Source organism: Psammomys obesus, unplaced genomic scaffold (assembly GCF_907164565.1).
Source record: "Psammomys obesus unplaced genomic scaffold, mPsaObe1.curated_primary_1811, whole genome shotgun sequence".
NCBI lineage: Eukaryota > Metazoa > Chordata > Mammalia > Rodentia > Muridae > Psammomys > Psammomys obesus.
This window is the reverse complement of record NW_026585691.1, coordinates 11,945,579-11,966,516: the sequence shown is the minus strand read 5'-3', so window position 1 is coordinate 11,966,516 and position 20,938 is coordinate 11,945,579. Positions and strand designations below refer to the sequence as shown.

At 50.8% G+C, this 20,938-nt stretch overlaps 1 protein-coding gene across 1 annotated transcript in view; it reads right to left on the bottom strand.

Annotated features, from left to right (window-relative positions):
* Positions 1-20,413, bottom strand: part of Gnb5 (G protein subunit beta 5) — a 30,889-nt gene extending 10,476 nt beyond the window's left edge. Inside the window, exons 1-6 of the mRNA XM_055598617.1 lie at positions 20,273-20,413; positions 17,552-17,663; positions 7,805-7,941; positions 3,356-3,397; positions 2,410-2,486; positions 996-1,128 (exon numbers count right to left, since the gene is read on the bottom strand). Of these exons, the coding sequence (XP_055454592.1) occupies positions 996-1,128; positions 2,410-2,486; positions 3,356-3,397; positions 7,805-7,941; positions 17,552-17,663; positions 20,273-20,398 (627 nt within the window). The 5' untranslated portion in view covers positions 20,399-20,413. The remainder of the gene's footprint in view (positions 1-995; positions 1,129-2,409; positions 2,487-3,355; positions 3,398-7,804; positions 7,942-17,551; positions 17,664-20,272) is intronic.
* Positions 20,414-20,938: the final 525 nt, after the last annotated feature.

Below are 20,938 nucleotides of genomic sequence, written 5' to 3'. Positions count from 1 at the left end.
CACACACACACACACACACACACACACACACACACACACACACACACACACCACTGAGTGCAAACACAGGAAAGTCTCTCCTGCAGCTAGAAGGCCAGAGTGTGCTCTTAACATCCCCCCCCACCCCAGTCCCTGAGTCACGGGTTCACACATATTCCCCAGAGGGGAAATCCCAGCGGTCTTGCTGTTGTGTCTCCAGGGAGCCATGACTACTTTGCCTGTAGAGACTCTTACTATGGTACAAGTGTTCTCAGATATCAGACAACCCCCTCTTGAAACTTTTACAGGCAGTGAGAGTAAATCCAGCGTAACTTCCTGTCACTGTGTCAAATGATCCTGGGACTCCACTCGCTCTCCCGTTAACACCAGTGCTGGGGAGATAAAGACAAGTGGATCCCAGGGGCTTGTTGGAGGGTCATCCTAACATAACTGGGGAAACCTGAGACCTCGTAAGAGACCCAGCCTCAAAAATTAAGAGCTGGGGGTGGGGCTGGAGAGATGGCTCAGAGGTCAAGAGCAGTGGATGTTCTTGCAGAAGGCCAGGGCTTGGTTTCCTGCACCCACATAGGGCATCTATAACTCCAGGGGATCTAATGGCCTCCATGGGCACTGCATGCCTGACAGGCGCACATGAAGGCAAACACTTATAAACATAGAGCAGATAAATCTAGAACAAATTTAAAACTAACGAGTTGCACACTGACAGAGACACACGTGCAGTGCACGGCCCTGAAGCTTAGCAGCGGGGAGACTTTATCCTGGCTGCCTTACCACAGGCGCTCTGACCCTCACCCAACCGGAGCAGAGTGCTCACTGCGGCACCCAAAGTTGATCTCAACCCTGCAGCAGCAGGCCTGGCTCTCCTCTCTCTAATTCTTTCTAAGAGCAGTGATCAAGGAGAGGCGGCAGGCGCTGTCTCCAGAAGCGGCACCGCACAGAGCAGGCCTCACCCTGCATTCCCAGATGTGCTCCGCAAGGGACCTGTGCACACTTACCTGCATGTCTGAGTTGGTGAAGCTGCAAGCAGATAGGTAGTTGGTGTGCATGGCGACAGACTTCTTCTTGGCAGCCATGTTCTCATTTTTGTCAAATGTCAGTGGGTACACGGAACACTTATTATCCAGTCCACTAGCACAGGAGACAGCGGAGCCGGAGGTCAGCATGGAAGGAGGGGAGGTGCATCTTTTTCTCCTTTAAGCTGGCTGCACAAGGGCTTTTCTTCAGCAGTGCCTTACCCTGCAATCTTTTTCCTCTTAAGGCCTTCTAATCCACAGTCAAACTGAATCAAACCCACAAATAGGAATCTGGAAACTCCTTTCCTCAGATTCAGAAACTGCATGTCAAGTGTGTGGGAGTGAATGCAGAACCATCTGAATGCAAGTTCGGCATATTCGCATCTGCCCCAAATAAGAATGTTCCTTAGGCGCCAGCTGTGGCTTTTGTCACAGCTGAGATTAGCAAGGGTTCCCTGACAGCTAACCAGGAGCCAAGGAGCCAAGGAGCTAAGAACCTAATGTCTGGAGAGACTGCTCAGTGGTTAAGAGCACTGGGTGCCCTTACAGAGGACCTGGGTTTGATCCCAGCATCCACATGGAAGTTCACAACTTCCATGTAAAGTTGCAGGGGCTTCAAATGTCTCTGAGGGCACCAGGCAGGTATGCAATGCATAGATTATACAAACACTCATAATAAAATTAAATAAGCAAAAAATAGCAAATGCAAAATACCTACAAACTGTTAGAAAGTGATTTTTTTTTTTTTTTTAAGGAGCACTTGTGGCTTTTGCAGAGGACCCGGGTTCATTTCTCAGTACCCACATCCTGGCCAACAATCATCTGTAGCTTCAGCTCCAGAGGATCCAATGCCTTCTACTGACCTGTGTGGGTGTGGGCATGCGCACAGTGCACAGATGTACATGCAGGTAAACACTCACACCCATAAAATAAATCTAAATGTTTTAATTGAAAAAGTACTATTATTAGTGTGTGAGGGAGAGGAATGCGGCACAGCATGCATATGGAGGTCAGAGGTCAACTTTCAGGAGTCAGTTCTCTCCTTCCACAGTGGAATCCAGGGATTGGACATGGGTCGTCAGCTTGCACAGCAAGCACGTTTACTCTCTGAGCCATCTTGAGGGTCTCTGCCCAGCTTTTCACGTGGGTGATGGGGTCTCGACTCAGGTCCTTACATTCATTTATCCACTGAGCCATCTCCCTGGACCTCTGACTGTTTCTTGTTCAGGACATCTTGTGGCCAGCTATTACTAAGGGCCGCTATTACTATTACCCTGGACTTTATTGTTTTTCACAGATAGAAAGTCTGGGCCTGTAGCAGAAACGTTTTGGATTGTCCCGACTTTAGGACATTTGCCTATGCAAAGCGGAACAGCATTTTGTGGCTAAAACTTACCCACAAGCGATGGCACATCCCGATGGCGCGTAAGCGCATGCCATCACCCACGTGCAGGGCATGGTGACCGCATGCTCCTGAAACGTCAACACCAATCAGGAATGAGTGACAGGCACTTCCACATGGGCCTTACTGTCTGAGGTTTTACCAAACACAAACACCAGAGTCCTCGCTGGCTTGTTACCGTTTATATGGCAGCGACAAGGGAAGGAAGTGGGCCTCACGCTGACAAGGGGACTCGGCCTTCCAGTACCAACCAAATCTAAGAAACATCGATATTTTACTTCACTTTTTTTTTTCTTTTGGTCATTTGCCAGGGGCCTGACTGTTAGTGACTCTGCCCTGGAAAATGGCCCTCACCTGACCAGGACATGCTTCGGCTGCTGGACACTTCTACTAACATGTTTAATAAAGTAGGTTATACACTGGGGTCTCTCTTCCCACAGGGAGAAACGAGCCTGCCATTCCAGATAGACCCTGACCCACAGCTCATACAGCACGGTCTTGTACAGACACTGGCGAGCCTGACCTACCAGTGTTGAGAGCTTTGCTCTTTATCTTATGGAGACAGTCTAACCTTAGACCTTACCTTCGCTGTGCATGCCAAGAGTGCTTTTGCTTTGGACCCACACTGCCCCACACCACAGCTCTGTCTGATACTCCTGCCCTTCCTACCCCAGCTGCCAAGTGCTCACTTCAGCCAGAGAGGGGAGAGAAGACAGAATTTTGATCCTCCCCGTTCTCACTCAGAATATAGGACACATCACTCATGAGGGTTTGACAGGTTTCTCTTGCTGTGCCCTATCTGGGGTCTGGGATCATGGTCCTCTAGGGGGTGGGGCTGGAGTGCTGACAGAGTTGCTGCTTCCATGGCCATTCGTGGGCCCTGGAGGGGAGTCAGGCCGGGAACCCAAGGCCCAGGATGTGTCTGGGAAAGAAACCTCACCTTGTTGGTGGTGAAGGAATCCCACACAATCACCTTCCCATCCTGGAGAGGAAAGAAACCACAGTTCAGGAGTCAGCACCTGGCAGTGTGTTCTTACCCGCAACGACCTAGAAGTCCCCAGAGCGCCCCGTCCTCATGGGGCAGCAAGGGGAGGCAGTGGGAATCCAGGATGATTAAGCCCCTCCCACCGGCCTGTGAATAAAGGGCAGTGATGGAGTTGGGGCTGGGTTCTCCAGTCAGTTCTCTGCTTTACTTTGTTTTTTTCTTGTCTAGATCGAATGAGAGATAGCAAGACTCAGACACTCTTTTTCTTTTGGACAGGGTCTCACGTAGCTTGGGTTGGCTTAGACCTTCATGCGTGGCTGAGAATGACCTTGAACACTGGATCTGCCTGCTCTCACTGAGTGCTGTGATTGCAGGCGTGCACCAATCGTTTGGAAGTAATGGTGAACGGTGCACTGACAGGGCCTGGAAAATGCCGAGTAGAGCAGAAGTGAGGTCCGCCCGTTAAAGCGACAGAAGCCTTCTCTGTCACATCTGGTCTAATGTCTTCCTAGGTGTCTAAACAGGATGCAGAGGCGGGGTTAGGAAGGGCAATCGCTCACAATACAACAGGGCTCTGCAGATGCATTTAAGGGTCCTGTGCACCAGGAGCCCACACTCCCTAACCGTGGACACTCACTCACTGTGGGCGTTCCCCACCGCCCACCTGCTGTGCGCTCTGAAGTCTCACTGAACTAAATGTGATGTTCCACAAGCTGATGGACTTGCCAGGCACCCACATACCCGCAGAAACATTACCTCCACCCCCAAACCCTATTCCCACTCATTGGGGTGACTAATTTCCTTTGTTAAAGGGAGAAGGGTGCTCGTAGTCCAAAGATTGTTCCCGAATCGTCACTGTTTCCAGCCTTGTGGTGGTCTGACTAGGAATGGCTCCCACAGACTCTTATGTGTAAACGCTTGGCCTGTAGGGATTGGTGCTATTGAGAGGTGTGGGGGAATGGGCTTTGAGGGTTCAAGGTCTGGCCAGCGTGGGGCGCAGTCTCTTCCTGCTGCCTGCAGATCAAGACAGAGAACTCTCAGCTCCTTCCCCAGCACCATGTCTGCCTGCACGCTGCCCTGTTGGCCACCATGATGATAATGAACTAAACCTCTGAGCTGGAAGCCAGCCACATTTCAATGGATGTTTTCCTTTGTAAGAGTTGCCATGGTCACGGTGTCTCTTCACAGAGGTAGAACACTGACCAAGACAAGCCTCCATCCCACACTTCCACGTACTTCACCTCTCTGGAGCAGAGAGGGATGCGTGGATTGTGCTCACAAGTGCCCTGTGGCCCTGCCTCGCTCCTTCTCCAACAGGAGTGGCTGGGGATGTAGCTGAGGTGGTGGAGTGCTGGCCTTCGTGCCTGAAGGCCTGGGTGGGTTCAGTTCTCAGCGCTGCGGGAACGGGCTGTGGTGGTCCACACATGTGATCCTAGCACTTGGGGGTGGAGGCAGGAGGGTCAGAAATTCAAGGTTATCCAATGTAACATAGTGATTTTTGAGGCCAGTCTGGGGGAGGAGGAAGAGTCCCTGTCTTAAAAAAACAAAAAACAAAAAACCACAAAACTAAGTAAAGACTAGAAAGAAATGCTCTAAAATGGTAAGTTGTGGGTATGGCGACAAACGCCTGCAGTCTCAGCACTCAAGAGGCTGAGGCAGGAGCATTGCAAGTATGAGGGCAGTTTAGCCTACAAAGCAAGACTTGTCAAAACAAAGCAAAACAAAACTAATCAATAAATAAAAGTTAAATAAGGAAACGGTTTGAAGCAGGGGAGCCAAAACTCTGCTCTACTCTCTGGTGTTTTTAATATGCACGGGTGATAAATTTACTACGGATCCGAAATCAAAAGTAAGTGCAGCATGACTTAGACAGGCAGGGCACACAGCAAACAAACAACACCGTGCCACTCAGCCAGCCACTGGCAGAGGCTCTACAGCAGGTAGGCCATCCAGAGCGCGCACATTTTCTTTTTCCTCACGTGTCTATGTGCGCATCTCTGCATGGGTGTGTGCATGTGAGCGTAGTATCCACGGGGGCCGAAGGAGGCCACTACATCCCCGGGAGCTGGAATTGTATCGAGCTGTGAGCTACCTGGAGTGGGTGATAGGAACTGAACCTGGGTCCTCTGCAAAAGCAATACAAATCCCTTCACCCCAGAACTTGGACACTCTCACGCCTTTACACAGGTTATTAAGATGGGTCTCGCTTTTGAAAAAGCTGGACCAGACGGAAGCCAGATGTGATTATAAGAACCTGATCTACAGCATACGCCAAAGGAGTTCAGTTCACAGGTTTCTGCTTATTTGAGAGAAGGTCACATGTGGCCCAGGCTGCTCTTAAACTCATGTAACCAAGGATGACCTTGAACTCCTGATCCTCCTGCCTCTACCTCTCAGGTGCTGGTGTCGCAGGTGTGTGCAGCCATGCCTGGTGGTGATTACTAAGAGACCAGCATCACTGAAACGAACTTTCTGGGAAGTGTTTCCTCAGGGTCAGCACATGGAGGGCTGTGGTCCAGATGCAGCCAAGGCTGAACCTCATGCTGGCAGCCAAACTTGGTAATGTGTTAGAGTCACTCGGGCGGTACTGGTTTTGAAGGCACAAACGGGGCCATGGAGAGCAGCTGAGGCTTGGCGCTGTGTGGGAAGGCTGGAGTCCCCGATGGAGAGGCCATTGGAAAAGATCAGCCCAGGATTGAAAGGATCATAAAGGGAAGTTAAGGCTTGCCACTGTGCAGCAGGGTTAGAGCTCCTGAAGAGAGCCTAGAAGAGGCTACCGGTGAGGGTGTAGCCCAGCTGCAGTGGAGACACAACATTTTGGGGATGCCAGTACCATGGGACACCTAGCAAGGACAGCAGGCATAGCGTGGAGCTGGCCCGAGTCTAGGAGCAAGCAGTGATCCTTCCTGGCCGCTGTTGCAGTTCCTGGCTCCCAGCTCATGTCCTGCCCCGTATTCCCTTCATGGTAGACTTCGATTGGAACATGGAAGCTTAAGTACCCTGTCCTTCCCCAAGGTCGCAGTGTTTTATCGCAGCAATAGAAACCTAACTAGAATGATACCTAGCCTAAAAATCCACATACAAATTATTAAGCTGTGGAAGTCAGTTTCCTTCCTCATTTTATCAGGGTCGTTCTATATGCCCAATGCAATGGAACAGAGAGGATGGAACCTAGGTCACAAAAGGTTTCCGTTTCCCACGCTTGGGTCATTGGCTCTTCAAGGAGGTCAGTTACCAAGTCGTGAGCAGAAAACCATGGAAAGGTCCACATGGCAAGAAACAAAGGCGCAGCCAATAGCCACGTGAACGAGGCAGCCTGAGAGCACACACCTCGGTCACGCAGTCTGCCAGCTGTGGCCACACCCACCTCTCTGGTAACCTCATAGTTGATTAAGAACCCAGGCCCAGCTGTTCGGCTCCAGAAACCCTGTGATATGTGACGGCCTTGTGCTAGGCTGCTTAAATTGTGGGTAAGTTATGTCAGTGCTGGAGATGGAACCCAGGGCTTTGTGCTTGCCAGGCAGGTGCTGGGCCGCAGGGCTGAATCTGTTATCTCAGTTTTGGAGTGACGTGCTATGCAGCGATGCAGCAGGAAGTTGTAAGATACAGGAAATAAGCTGCAAGCTATGCAGGAAGTTATACGTTCCAAACAGCTACGTTAGACTTCTTATTAAACACAGTGAGAATCAATAAACTACCGGGCACGGTGGAGCACACCTTTCATCCTAGATCTCAGGATGCAGAGGCAGGTGGATCTCTTTAAGTTCAAGAAGAGCCTGGTCTACAGAGCAATTTCCAGGGCAGCCAGAACTACATAGTGAGACCCTGTAAAAACAAAACAAAACCGAAAAGCCAAATACACAGAAAGGAAGGAAGGAAGGAAGGAAGGAAGGAAGGAAGGAAGGAAGGAAGGAAGGAAGGAAGGAAGGAAGGAAGGAAGGAAGGAAGAAAGGAGGCCATTAGCAGAATCTCAATCATTTAAGTCCCCTTGAGGTGGGGACAGGATTTTAAAATTGGGTTCATTTATAAATGAGACCTTGTAATATGCTTAGGGAGAAATGATCTCGAATGTTTCATCAAAGGAGTCAGCGAGACAGTGTTTCTTTTATCACTAATTTGAAATCAGTGACATTCTGCAGGGTGCAGAGCATCTGAATGTCCTGTGACAGGGATCCCCCGCACAGCCCCAAAAGGCACAGCGCATGCCAGACAAGGGCTCTAATGCTCACACCTCCAATGCTGCAGGGGACATCTTTGCTAAGTCACATCCCTAGGAGAGTAAGCAAAGTCATGCAGAGGAGACAGGGGCCGGTGGACAGGACGGTTCTTCCTTCCTTAGCCGTGTGATCCGAAACCCACTCAGGCTGCACGGCAGGCGGGAAGGGGTAGCCAAGCACGCAGTACCTGTGAGGAGCTCACGATCCTCCGCTTGTCTTTGCACCAGTCCATGCACAGGACCTTGTTCCCGTGGCCTTTGAGGGTCCTTCTGGTCTTCATGACAAACTGGCCCAGGGCCTCCACCCGCTCGGCCACCTGGTGCACTGCAAGGACAACACCAAAATCAGTTACCCAGGGCCCGTTAGGCAGGGCCTGGCTCTGAGCTCCAGCAGGCCCAGGAAAGCCTTTGTCTCTCCAGAGGCTTTCATCTTATTCTCCAGCTTTGCTCTCTTCCACGGCTAGAGAGTACAGGCTGCGTGGGGTCTCTCTTTTGGGTTTAAGACCCGATAGTTCTCAAAGTATTTCTGTATGTGTGTGTCGCAAGCCTATCAAACCAGCTTCATATTTCTAAAGCCCTTGGACGTTTCCCTTGGCTCTGAGACATGGGCGGAGCCAACAATACAGTATGGCGGCTGTCTCCATGTGACAGGCAGATACCGGGACTCACACAGACTCTTTGGATCATACAAGTCCATACAAGTTCCTGGTAGCCAGGCTGGGATGTGAAGATTTTACCTTTCATTTCTTTTGGGGGAGTGTGTGTGTGTGTGTGTGTGTGTGTGTGTGTGTGTGTGTGTTGTGTACATTCCAGAAAGCAACCTCAGGTGCCATCCTCAAGAACGTCTACGTCTTTGAGACAGGGTCTCTCAGTCGGCCTAGAATTCACCAACCAGGATAGGTGGGCTGGCTATGTATCCTCCTGTTTGCCTTCCAGCACTGGAGTTACAAGCACATGCTGTATGACAAGCATTTTACCGACTGAACCATACCCAGCCTCCACCGCCTTTCTACGCTCAAGAGAAACTGACTTTGTAAAAACTGTCCCACACTCTGCACCTTGCCATCTGGCAGTAAGCACTGTATCTAACTGTCTCTGGCCCTAGCAGAGGCCTGGGGCATGATGGGAGCTGCAGGAATCAGCAGACAAGCCCTGAGTGAATGACACATGTGTGAGGTTGCTGACGAGCTCCTAAAAGCCTGGACAGAACTGCTCGTGCTCCCAGAGCTCCACACAGCATTCTCTCAGTGGCGGGACCTGTGTCCTTTTCCGAATGCCAAGAAATTGCTCACGTGCTTAGAGAGGCTGACGCTAGTCAAGTGACAGTGCGGGAATGAAGAGTCCACCATGAAGCTGATGGGAGCCGGAGGTCTGCGGGGCTCAGAGGTGTGGTCGGCAGCTGAGAGGTACTGCTCTCTGCCTCCCTTCCTGCGCTCTTACCTAGCCTCTCTGAGTCCGAAGAACTGTCTTACAGAACCACAGTCCAGAGAGCCACATCAGGGAAGCAGTGCCAGCTAGCGTACAGGCCCTGCTGTACGCTCTCCAACAACACCCTTTACAGCAAGGGTATATTTAAGGTCACTCACTGCATCCTTTGGAGCCCTTCAGTCCCTGTCTGGTGCCCCCTCACAGTGAGGTTCCGCCCAGGCACACTTGTCAGGAACCCCACCGGGAGACAACGTGACTTTCCAGAGGCACACGCTAGCCTCTGCTACATCTGTCCCTCTGCTGCTGATGGCGACTCTGGCCACTTGGTGAATGTGGTCCATCTTCTATCGTGACACATAAATATGGTGCTGCTCCTCCAGCTCCAACAACCTCATGGTACCATGCACTAACAGCCCAGTTACCGCACTGGTGGTTGGCGACTGATGAGTTTCCTAAGCCCACCCAGTGGCTGCTTCCTGCTCTTGGTTGAATGATTCGCTATTGACAGCAGTGTGGGCTTTGTGGATTCTGCTGCATTCACTGAGCCATTAGCAGTTTCTATTACTTCTTTTTGACCCGTGCTGGTAGTGAGGGCAAGGCCTCGTGAGTGCCAGGCAATCACCCTACCATTAAGCCACACCCTCAACCCTGGGTGTGCCAGGCAAGTACTCTGCCACTGAGCAACATTCTTGGCCTTTCTGTGCCTTACTCCAAAGTTCAAAGGTTCTCAAGGCTTCCTGTCACATCTCATCATCTTTGGGAGCTCCCAGTTTGGGCGTCTTGCCCTATGCTAACCAAGAAATCAGTCTTTTCTCCAAAAGAGCTTGACCCCCATTAGTGCCCCCTGAGAAGAAAGAGCAAAGGTATGCAAAGAAGTCCCTATAAAACCCCAACTCTGTCAGTGTGGTGGTCTGTAATCCCAGTGCTCAGGAGGCTGAGGAGGGAGGATCTCTGTGAGTGTGAAGGCAACTGGAGTTATATAGTGAGAACCTGGCCCCCAAACAAACAAACAAACAAACAAAGGGAAAACACTCAGAGAAAAGCTCAACTGTAAAAGCTCTTGTACATTACAAATCGCCGTGTCACCGCTCAGCGCTCATGCTGCAGCTCCCACTGAAATGCTGAGTGGTCATTCCACAAAGACCATACCACCGGTCTCCCACAGATGCACACAGGCCTCCTGAAAAAAGCTAAAGAACAGACTCAATTTTCTGAATTCTTACAGGCCTTTTACACAAGCCTCCACCAGGAGGAAGCATGCCTTACTTAATTCCCTTTAAAATATTTATTTTTTATCTTATGTATGAATATCTGCCTCCAAATATGTATGTGCACCAAGTCAATGAAGTGTCCCTAGAGGCCAGAGGAAGACAGCAGATCCCCTGGAGCTGGAGTGATTGACTGGTGAGCTGCCACGTGCATTCTGGGAACTAAGTCAAGCTTCTCTGGAAGGGCAGCCAGGGCTCTTAACCCCTGAGCCATTTCTGTAGTTCTTTGCTTAATAAACCCCATGCTCATACCATTGCAGCTTCTCTTGCTTCAGCATTAGGGAAAGCTTGGTTTTCCAACATCCCTCTTAAAAAAAAAAAAATAGACATCTCACCAACTAGAAGAAAAAGGCCCTCGTTATATAAGTCTAATTTTAACACATCCCAACTATCAATTATCTTTTCTCCTCATGTCTTCCCTTCCCACACGGATTCACTCCCAACCCACTCCTTCCTGCTTTGACCTGCCAAATCTTGCAAGCATTGAATTAAAGAATTACAGAAATTAAATATCAGGAAATAAAAGAAAAATTGGAAATGAGCTAAATATGTATTTGTGGGGCTGGGGCAGGTATGATTTTGCCATTGCCTTTTGACAGACTGTTCCTCCAGAATATGATTTCTACAACAGGAACACTAACAGCAATTTGGCTGGCAGGTGAGCTTCAGGAAGACAGTGGTGTGTTCGGCTTGAGCCAACTGGAGGGGCTGAAGCCATGTCTTGGCCACACAGCCATCTGCCTTCTGGTAAGCCACTTCTCCTCTTGATGGTTTGATCCATTCTCAATCCCTCAAGCCTGGCACAGAGCGCACACTTGCCAAACCAGAGAGCTTCTCCAGACGACAGGGGGCTGTGCTTTCGGGTTATGTCTGAGCTCAGAGAATGGCTCTCAGTGGGCATGCTCAGTGAGGAAGGCAAACACAGAAGGCCTGAAGGTGTGATGTACTCAGGGGCAGCAGGGGAACCCGTCACAGAGAGCACAGCGATGTAATGTTTGCACGCCTCAAACAGTTGTCTGTCACCACTCTTGACACGTGTCTATCATTTTGTGGCTGCCCCTGGCTGCAGCATGGGGTAGTGATGACACCAGGGAGGGAGACCAATGAGGAGCCTCTGCTCTTCCCCAGAACTCTCTGCAGAGATCACAGTATTTGCTGTATCCCTCATCTGCAGTCCCTCTATGTCAGATGAGCCTGCAGCAGCCTCAACTTTGACGCAAAGAAGCCCTTTCCCTGACCCATGTCCAGGCTGTACACTGTCTTCACTGCCTTTCTGCCCGGCTGGGGCGCATGCAGCTTCTACTGCTGAAGATTCTGGGACCAGCACAGTCAGACCCAGAAGCTGGGGCTCCGAGAGGGAGACAGAAGTGCCTAGCTGGGTGTTAAGTGCTGTGCTAAATACTTCTGTAGAAGAAAAAGGTTGTCCCTGATCTCAGGAGGCTCACGGTCTAGAACTAGCCAACACGGAAACACCCAGGTACCAAGCACTCTGTAGTGTGACAGGGACTAAGGCTATCACATGAAGTCAGGGAGCCACTGGCTGCTATGGATTACTTGCTGGCAGTAATCAGAGGCAATGCCACGAGAGCCTGAATTTAAAGAAGGCATAAGAACTGGGTAAGGAAGAGAGGTGGGACCCTCCCTCCTTCCCTCACACATGTGCCACCACATGTGTCAAGCCTTTTGATGTATTTGGACACCCTCCCTCCCATTATTGCACTGGGCCTGGGCAGGCAGAGGGCTTCATACAACAGCTTGAGGACACATTATTTATTTATTTTTTTAAAAAGATTACTTACTTATGTATTTTCATGTACAGAGTGCTCTATTTGCATGTACACCTGCATGACAGGAGAGGGCATCAGATCCCATTATAGATGGTTATGAGCCACCATGTGGTTACTGGGAAGTGATCTCAGGACTTCTGGAAGAGCAAACATTGCTCTTAACCACTGAGCCATCTCTCCAGTCCTCCCCAGCCCCAACCACACCTTTTTTTTTTTTTTAAGACAAGGTTTCTTGATGAAGTCTTGGCTGTCCTAGAACTCACTCTGTAGATCAGGCTGGCCTCGAACTCAGAGACCCGCCTGTCTCTGAGTGCTGGGATTAAAGGAGTGCGCTGCCACTGCCCGGTGAGGACACAGTTTTAAAGCTCTATTTCTACAGGTGAGGAAGCCAAACCTCAGAAGCACTAAGGGCTTTCAGTACACACACTTCGGCCCTTGAAGACGGGTATACACACCTTCAAGAATGGGATCAACTTCATGCAAGGTGGCTGTGAGTCTTTGAAAACTCAAGGACAAGGACATTCAGGCATAGGAGACACCCCGTAGAGAACACCATATTCGAGGTTGCCAGATCAGTGGCAACCTCCACAAAACAGCTTCTCCTGTACATAACAGCAGGAGCTAACTATTGGGTTAAGTGTAAAATGTGTCTCAAACACATTTAATACAATCCCAAGAGCTCTTGCAAAATTATAAATATAAAAGCAAGCCACGAGGGATATCAAAACATGGAAAGAGATGCCTGCAGGTGGGGGGGGCTACAAAGACCCCCCCTCTTTTGCTTTAACTGCCCTACAGTGACTGGACACTGCCAGGATCCATTGGAAACACTTCCACTAGCATGCTCCAAGCTATGACTGCAGAGCAGAGGGAAGAGGACAGGGAATGAAAGGCAGGCTGGCTCTCTGCTCCCTCTCCAGGCAGCAGAGGGCAGAACAGCAGGCAGGAGGTCGGCTGTCAGGGCATCATCAGCTTTACCTCAACACATGGAAAAGCAAAGGACACATTTGCTTCAGGACTGTCTAGAGTATGGTTTTGTCTAGATTTTCCCCTAAGCCATGAGATCAGATTAGTACAGAGTTCCAGCCACAGGGTGTTTAAGGGTAATAAAACCTTTCACAAACGCATGTTTAGAACAGACAGAAAAGTCAGCATCCCTGACTGGTAAATCCCGTGATTAACCCCAATGGCGTCTGGATTTATGAGAAATGCTATCAATTTACGTTGGCAGTTTTGTTCCTTAACAAAATCAGTAGCTGTCTCAAAGGAGCTGGGACTCTGTGAAGGCTCCCACAGCCCAGGGTGCTGCGACCAGCCAGCTCTTTCCGCTATTAGCCAGCCTTGTAGATCATTCCTCACTCTGACTAGAGACTCTAACCTTCCTCCGGTTGTCTTGACGACACCCAAAACTCAGTCCTTCCTATAGCACATGCGGTGATGGGTCCTGAAGAGAAACACCTCCACACCCTGAACGCCCTTACAGACATCCTTACAGATATTCCGTGCTGACTAGATCACTGTGGAATACTGTCCAATATTTACCCTTTGTAAAATACTTTGCTATTTTAATAATAATAATAATAATAAACCCTCTGCTCTCTAGAAGAGTGAGACATGGACCAGAAACGCTCCTTGGCTCCCCCAGCCACCTTGGCAATGCCAGCCTCAGTACTGCCCTCTGCTGTCCCGGGTCTTAGAGGCTTTCTCATCTAGGACGGGTGGGAAAGAACGCTCTTTGCACCTGGAGTCTGAGGCTGAAGAAGGTGACCCTTCCTGGTCCGGGGGCTGTTGACAGGCTAAAGCCATGGCATCTGATGACGCTCACGTCCTTAGAAACCTTATACGGGAAAAGGGTGTTTGCAGATACCAGTATGTTAAAGATGTGGAGGTTGGGAGTTGCTCTTCCCAGAGCCTCCGAACCTGCTGACCCATTTAGACTTCTGACTGCCTGAACTAACAGGCCTCAGACTGCGAAGGTCTGTGCGGCATGGTGTAAACAGGAGGCTAACACTAGCCTTAGCCGTGTGATTGTAACGTGAAGCAGGGGCTGCCCTCCCGGGCAGTGGATTATCAGCAGTGGGGGTTGAAGTGGGAGACTTCCTGGAAAAGGAACTCTGCAGGAGGCTGGGGAGACAGGGACTCCGGCTGTGCGACTGAGGCAGACTGTCTCCCTGCCATACAAGCCGTATGAGCTACTCAGGCATGCTGTGCTGGCCCAGGATCTGGCTGGGAATGATGTCTACGGAGAGGGCACTGGGACCAAGAACAGGGTGTGGATCAGAAATCGCTCATTCCCCTCCTGTTTCTCATCTCCAGCTGTTGCACTGACTTAAAAATACTGACTTATATATTTATTTTTAAACAGGGCCTCATGCAGCCCAGGCTAGCCTCAAACTACTAGGTAGTTGAGGATAACCTCGACCTTCTTCTTATCTTCTCGCCTCAACCTCCCAAGTGCTGGGGTTACAGGCCTGATTGACGAGGGGCAGAAAATGGAACCCAGGCCTTGTATAATCTAGACAAGCCCTCCATCAACTGAGGTGTAGCTCCGGACTGATTTTGCATTCATCTTTACGTTTCTTTTAAAATTACACTTATTTATACACGTGTGTGTGTGTGTGTGTGTGTGTGTGTGTGTGTGTGTGTATGCATGTGTCATATGTGGACCTCGGAGGACAACCCGCAGGTGTCTGTTTTTCCTTTAGCCATGTGGGTCCTAAGGATGCAACTACGGTCCTTAGGCTTTGGCCACCTGTTGTGCCACCTCACTGGACCCACTGGAAGGTTGTATTGACTTAATCTTAATAGGGCCACTCCAGCCTTCTGTGTTCTGCAGGACTGCACATACCCAAATAAAAAAATTGAAAAATAGTTTAAAAAACTGAAATACAAACATGCCGGTGATTCGGCCAGTGATTCGGTTCACTCAGGCTTTTCAGAAGCCCAAGTCCCAGGGCTGTGGGGGATGGCACACAAATCCGGACCTGGTGTAAGTAAAGTTGGTATAGTGGCTCATGATTGAAATCTCAACGCCAGGGAGGCGGAGCCAGGAGGACCTCTGGAGCTCACTGGCCAGCCTGGCTTACTCGGTCTAGGTAAAAGTGAGAGACTTTTCAAAAACCAAGGTGGACAGCATTCTGAGAATGAAACCTGAGGTTGACCTCAGGCCTCTATACATACATACACACACATGCACACACACACACACACACACACACACACACACACACACACCACTCAAGGCCTCATTATATCCCACCAGGCCCCAACAGCCTCCCCGCTGTAACCTCACCTCCTTGCTCTGCCCCAGGGTATGCCTATCCACACACAGCCTCAGTTTCCCCTCAGGACAGTATCAAACATACTCCCCCATCTCAGCTTTGCCTCACTATCGCAACTCCCCCCCCCCCCAACATGTTCCCCGCCCCTGCTGCTGTGTTCTTGCAACCGCTCTTCCCAAGGAGTGCGAATTCAAAGGTCCTCTCTGGGATTAGCAGCCTGGGTCCCCAGGGTCACAGTCTCTGAAGTTTCTGAGCTTTCCCACAGCCCATTTCCCCCCTCCCCTCCCCCTCTACTATCCAGAGCTCCCATCTAGTCTACCACTCATTTTACCTATGAACACCTGACTCCCAGCTTTGGGCTAAAGCCCACACCAGGGGCTGGAATACTGTCTGAGTAAAAGATAGGTGTGTGTGTCTGTCTGTCTGTCTGTCTACTGAAAGTGAGAAGCAGGAAATAGAGAGATGGAGGCAAAACTAAAGATGAGATGGGAGGATCCTGAGACTAGGGGTGGGAAGACGCTGACCCTAGACGGGAGGGCCAGGTGTGCCGGGGAGTTTGATCTATGAACTCAGGGGCTAGCTTTCTACCTTCCATTTTCTGTGGAAGAAGTAAGAGGTGGGGAGGACAGAGACCTCCACACAATGGAGAGCATCTGGCAGTTGCCAGGGTTGAGAGCTAAAGACCCTGGAGGGGTGCCTTAGCCACTGGGCACAGAGGTCACTTGGTGCCTTCTCTCCAGCAGCCTCTGGAGGAGAAATGAGGTGGAGCCATCCAGAGCTGAGGAGGAGACCGGAGGGCCAGAGGCAGGGTCCCTTGGAAAGACTTTCTGAAGCTGATTAAAGTATCTCGATTGGTGCCAGAGAAGACACAGAAGACAGGATAGGGCTGAGAGGTACAGGAGAAAGCCAGGATTCCTAAGGACCCAGGAGAGACTGTGGTCAGAGTGAACAGAGTCAGGAAGAGGCAAGATAAGATTCTCCCTGTGTGTGAGCACGGCTGTGCTAGAGTGAGGGGTGCATGTCACAAGGGCTACCTGTGTCAGCCTTCGGAAAGAATGTTCAAGCCACAGGACTAAGAAATGCCTGCGCTTCCTCAGCTGTCAAAGGGAGAAAGCCGAGGCTCTAGGAGGCAGCATCGCCCTCTGCAGTGTACAAGGCTCTGGAAAGGGGAGGGAGAGAACCCATGCTCTGCCTACGATACATACTCCCCATTTCTCCTCAACTTTGGGATGGCAATGTGCTGAGCCTGGCTCCCCCTTCTCCGAACTCCCTGGCAGGGGCCACATGGCCTAGTCAGGCCAATGAAATACAAACAGAAATGTTGGGAGGAGAGGAATCCTGGGAAAAATTTTGCTTCCTTCCTAAGAAAGAAAAGAGCTGGCTGTTCACACTCTCCCTTCTTCCCACTTTGGATATATAGGCAACGTTTGGAGCGGTAGCAGTCATCTTGGGTACATAAATGCCAATGGTCTAAGATGTGGAAGGGTCCGGGTCCCTTTCCCTCAAAGCACCAAGCAGCTGTACCAAATAACTCACAATTTAACACTTACATCTGGACCACACAGGAGAAGAGTCCTGGAAAGGCACCGTACGTGTGTGTGTGTGTGTGTGTGTGTGTGTGTGTGTGTGTGTGTACGGTGGTGGTGATGGTGGTGGTGGTGGTGACTGACAGGCCTGGGAGAGCGGGTAACACCACTGCCCAAGCTGGGTCCCTATTCGGAGCTCTGGCCAAGAGTCCTGGCGTGCTGGTAAGTGTATTTACACGGCGGCGTTGGCCCTTTTTATGTCAACCGCGGCATCCACCAAAGGCTTCTAATAGGGCCTACCGCAACCCAGGATGCAGAAAGCGTATCTGCTTCCCTCCGCCATCCTGCTCCCTGCCCCAAGGACAGTGGAGAGATAAGAAAGGGAGCTTCGAAATCCACGCGGAGGAACGACCTGACAGGGGCAGAGAAGCCCAAAGAGGAACAGTAAAGCGGTTCCTCCCCGGCGGCGCCTACACCTGCTGTCTGCGCCTCTCCACCCGCCCCTGGGAGGGGCTCGGCATCCTCCCACCCGGAGCGGGGCGCGGGGTGGGGGGGACCGGTCCCACGCGGGTCCGCCAGCCCCTCGGAGGGTCGGGCCCACTCTCGGGCCGAGGGCTTCCCTTCCACCCCCCAGCTCGCACTCACGCTCCACGTCATGCAGCTTTGCCCGCTCCTCCTCTAGCTTGCTCTTGAGGCTCTCGGCCTCGCTCTTCAGCGACGCCAGCGTCTCGTTTTCGTGCAGCCCATCGGTTGCCATCTTCGTCGGGATGCAGCCGGGAGAGATGAGCAAAGAAGATCGTGAGCCGGCGAGGGGGGCCCGACGGGAGGGCGGGCGCAGCAGCAGCCTCCGCGACCCCGAACACCGCCCTGGCCCCGCCCCCTCGGCGATGACGCGACCTCTGCGAGGACAGACTTCCCTGGCTCCGCCCACCGAGCCCTCCCTGAGAACCAGGCGGGGCTATGCCAGGGGATCCGGGAGTGGGGGTGGAAAGGGGGTCACGGGGGACTGATGGTGGATGGGGCTGGGGCTGGGGCTGGGTGGGAGGCTAGGAGAAAGTGAGGCTCAGAGACCAAGCTCTGACCCCCAACTCTCCTGGCTCCAAGGAAGCCGAGAGAAGTCGAAGCCATACAGTCCAGAGGGTTATCCAATAGAGGGTTATCCATGGTCCATCTTTATTCTGTCTCTGTCTGTCTGTCTGTCTGTCTGTCTGCATTTAGCGGGCAGGAGGCTTCCTACACCTGCCCCCCAACCTACTAGTCCAAAACATTCTTTTAAGAGTGACTTCTGACTGCCGGGGTCCTGGAAGGGGCAGGGGTCTCTCTGCTGGGGTCAGGGGCGTCCTCTCCTCTGGAATGCAGGCTTGCTTATCTTTCATTAAACTTGAGAATTTGCTGATTTCAGTGGCTCCTCTCCAGCTAGGGGCTAGGTTTCTTGGTGACTCTTCTGAGGCCCACCGGAGTCGCTCTGAAAGGAACCTCAGACACCCCGTCTTCCCAGCACCCCAAACTACAGATGAGGAATAGGCACTAAGGGTAGGTGTTGGATCCAGGCGGTTTGGGTTCACCAATAGGCACTTAGGCCTCTTTCCTTTCCTACAACATTTAGGATGGGAAAGGGGACCAAATCTGCAAATTCTGGACAGAGCAGTGTGGAAGCAGTCTCCAGTGCTGGCCTGCTCTCGTGTGTGTGTGTGTGTGTGTGTGTGTGTGTGTGTGTGTGTGTGTTTCCTCAGTCTGAGAAGGAATTTGTATTAATGTATACAAATTGTACTAATGTATACAAATTATGTATATCTTTTATGTAAGATTATGGAAGCCTTCATCTCCCTATCTGGAAAATCTATTTCCTAGCATCTGCACCCCAGGGATTTTATGAGAATTAGATTCTGTGGAGGGTACTCTAGGCCACTTCCCTGCCAGACCCCTTCTCCTTTCACTCCACTAGAGGGCTATCCCCCGGTCCATCTTTATTCTGTCTGTCTGTCTCTGTCTCTTTCATGTGTGTCTCTCTGTCTTTGTCCCTGTCTTTCTCTGTAGCCCTGGCTGCCCTGGAACTCCTCTTGTAGAGCAGGCTGGCCCAGAAGTCACAGTGCTCCACCTCCCTCCAAACACCACCATACCCAGCACTTTATCCATCATTTATCCTTAGAGTTAGCAGAACACTGGCACATGGGGACAGGTAAGTTAACGTTCGTTTATTAAATGAATGTATAAATAGGCTATCTGAGTATACACATATGTATATAAAGTGTACATTTATAGAAAGCAAGGGACCAGGGCAATGACTCAGTGGCTAACCCTCGATGCTATTCCAGAGAACCCAGGTTAGATGTCCAACAACCACTTGGCTCACAACCCTCTGTAATGCCAGCTCCAGGGAACTCGCTGCCCTATTCTGGCTCCACCAGACATTCCCATGGTACACAGACATACATGCAAGAAAACCTCCGATACCCATAAAACAAAAACATTTTCATTACAGCCTTAAATTTGTATTTATTTTATGTGTATGGGTGTTTGGGCTACGAATATGTTTACTATGTGTGTTCTGAGTGTTCGGGTACCAGGCAAGGGTGCATTACCACCTGTTACCAGATGGGGGCCTCTAGTGAGCCACAGCTTTGTGCCCAGCCTGGTGGCCCTTCTGAGAAAGGCACTATTACCCAAGGCTGAGTACACTTTTCGATGGTGATCTGGAGCCTGGAAATAGCCACCTTTGGCAAAGGCAAGATTGGAGGTAGTTTGAAAAAAGAAGTCAGGATATCTTTCCAATCCAGTCCAGTTTCTTCCCTGCCCAGCAGGTGGGCTCAGGAGCGGTGGACTTTAGTTTTGCTCTCTGTTTAGGCTGGGCAAGATCAGCCAGGCTGGCCAAACAGCTAAGACAGGGATCTGGGACAGGTCCCCCGGGAATGTTTATCTACCCGGATTTCTTCTAATTTGTTGGCTCATTGCGCAGACCCGGAGGAGATAGAACCAAAAATCATTAGCCCCACGAATAACTGCTTGCCAGGAGTGTTTTGGACATCTTGCCATGACCTCACATGACCCCTGCAGAGCCCCAGGATGCTAATCTGTTAGCATTTCTACATCACAGGTGGGAAAACAGGCCTCTGGACACAGGTGACAAATGCTTCCCCCACTGCCTAGGACAACGAGCAGGCCAGGACTCCAGACAGGCCCTCGAGCCACAGCCGGCTTCCTGGAGCCTGGGGACACTTCCTGCAAAGCTACTCTCTGTGACCCGGCTGTCACAGGCTGGATAGACAGACATCACAGATAGATAGACATCACTCTTAGGCAGAGAACATAAAAAAAAAAAAAAAAGAAAGAAAGAAAGAAAGAAATGAAACAAGAAACGGAACTCACAATCTCTGCACACGTGGAGCAGTAGCTGAGTTGCTGAGACTTCTTGAAAACGGGCCTGAGGGCTCTTTGTTTGAAGCATTTGTCACAGGAGCCGAACACGTTAACCAGGAAGGTCTGATCACACATGGTGCCCGAGAGGAGGCTGGAGGACTGGGAAAAAAAAACGAGCAAGGCATGGGGAAAGACGGCAAGTGCTGCTGGGGATCGGAGGCTCTTCCTCCTCCTGCCTCCACACATGGGCAGAGCTCACAGTGAGTACTGACCTCACGGCAACAGGCAACTCACTTAATCAACAAGAAAGCGTCGGCTGGCCAGCTTCCTGACGGACACGCGGTTAACTGGCTGTTTGGGTAGCTCACCTGCACCCTCCAAACTGATCCTTGGAGCACCATAAAGAACACTGTATTACACAGCACAGTTAATCTGTTAGCATTAGCTTTCTCTTTTTTATACATTTTGTATTGATGTGTATGTGCACACACTCTCAGGTGCCATGGTACAAAAGGATGGACGTCAGAGGACAGCTTGAGGGAGTCAGGGAACAGACTTTAGGTTGTCAGGCTTCTTGACGGCAGAGACCTTTGCCCACTAAAGAATCTTGCCGGCTTTATTTATTTATTTATTTATTTATTTATTTATTTATTTAGACAGAGTTTCTCTGTGTAG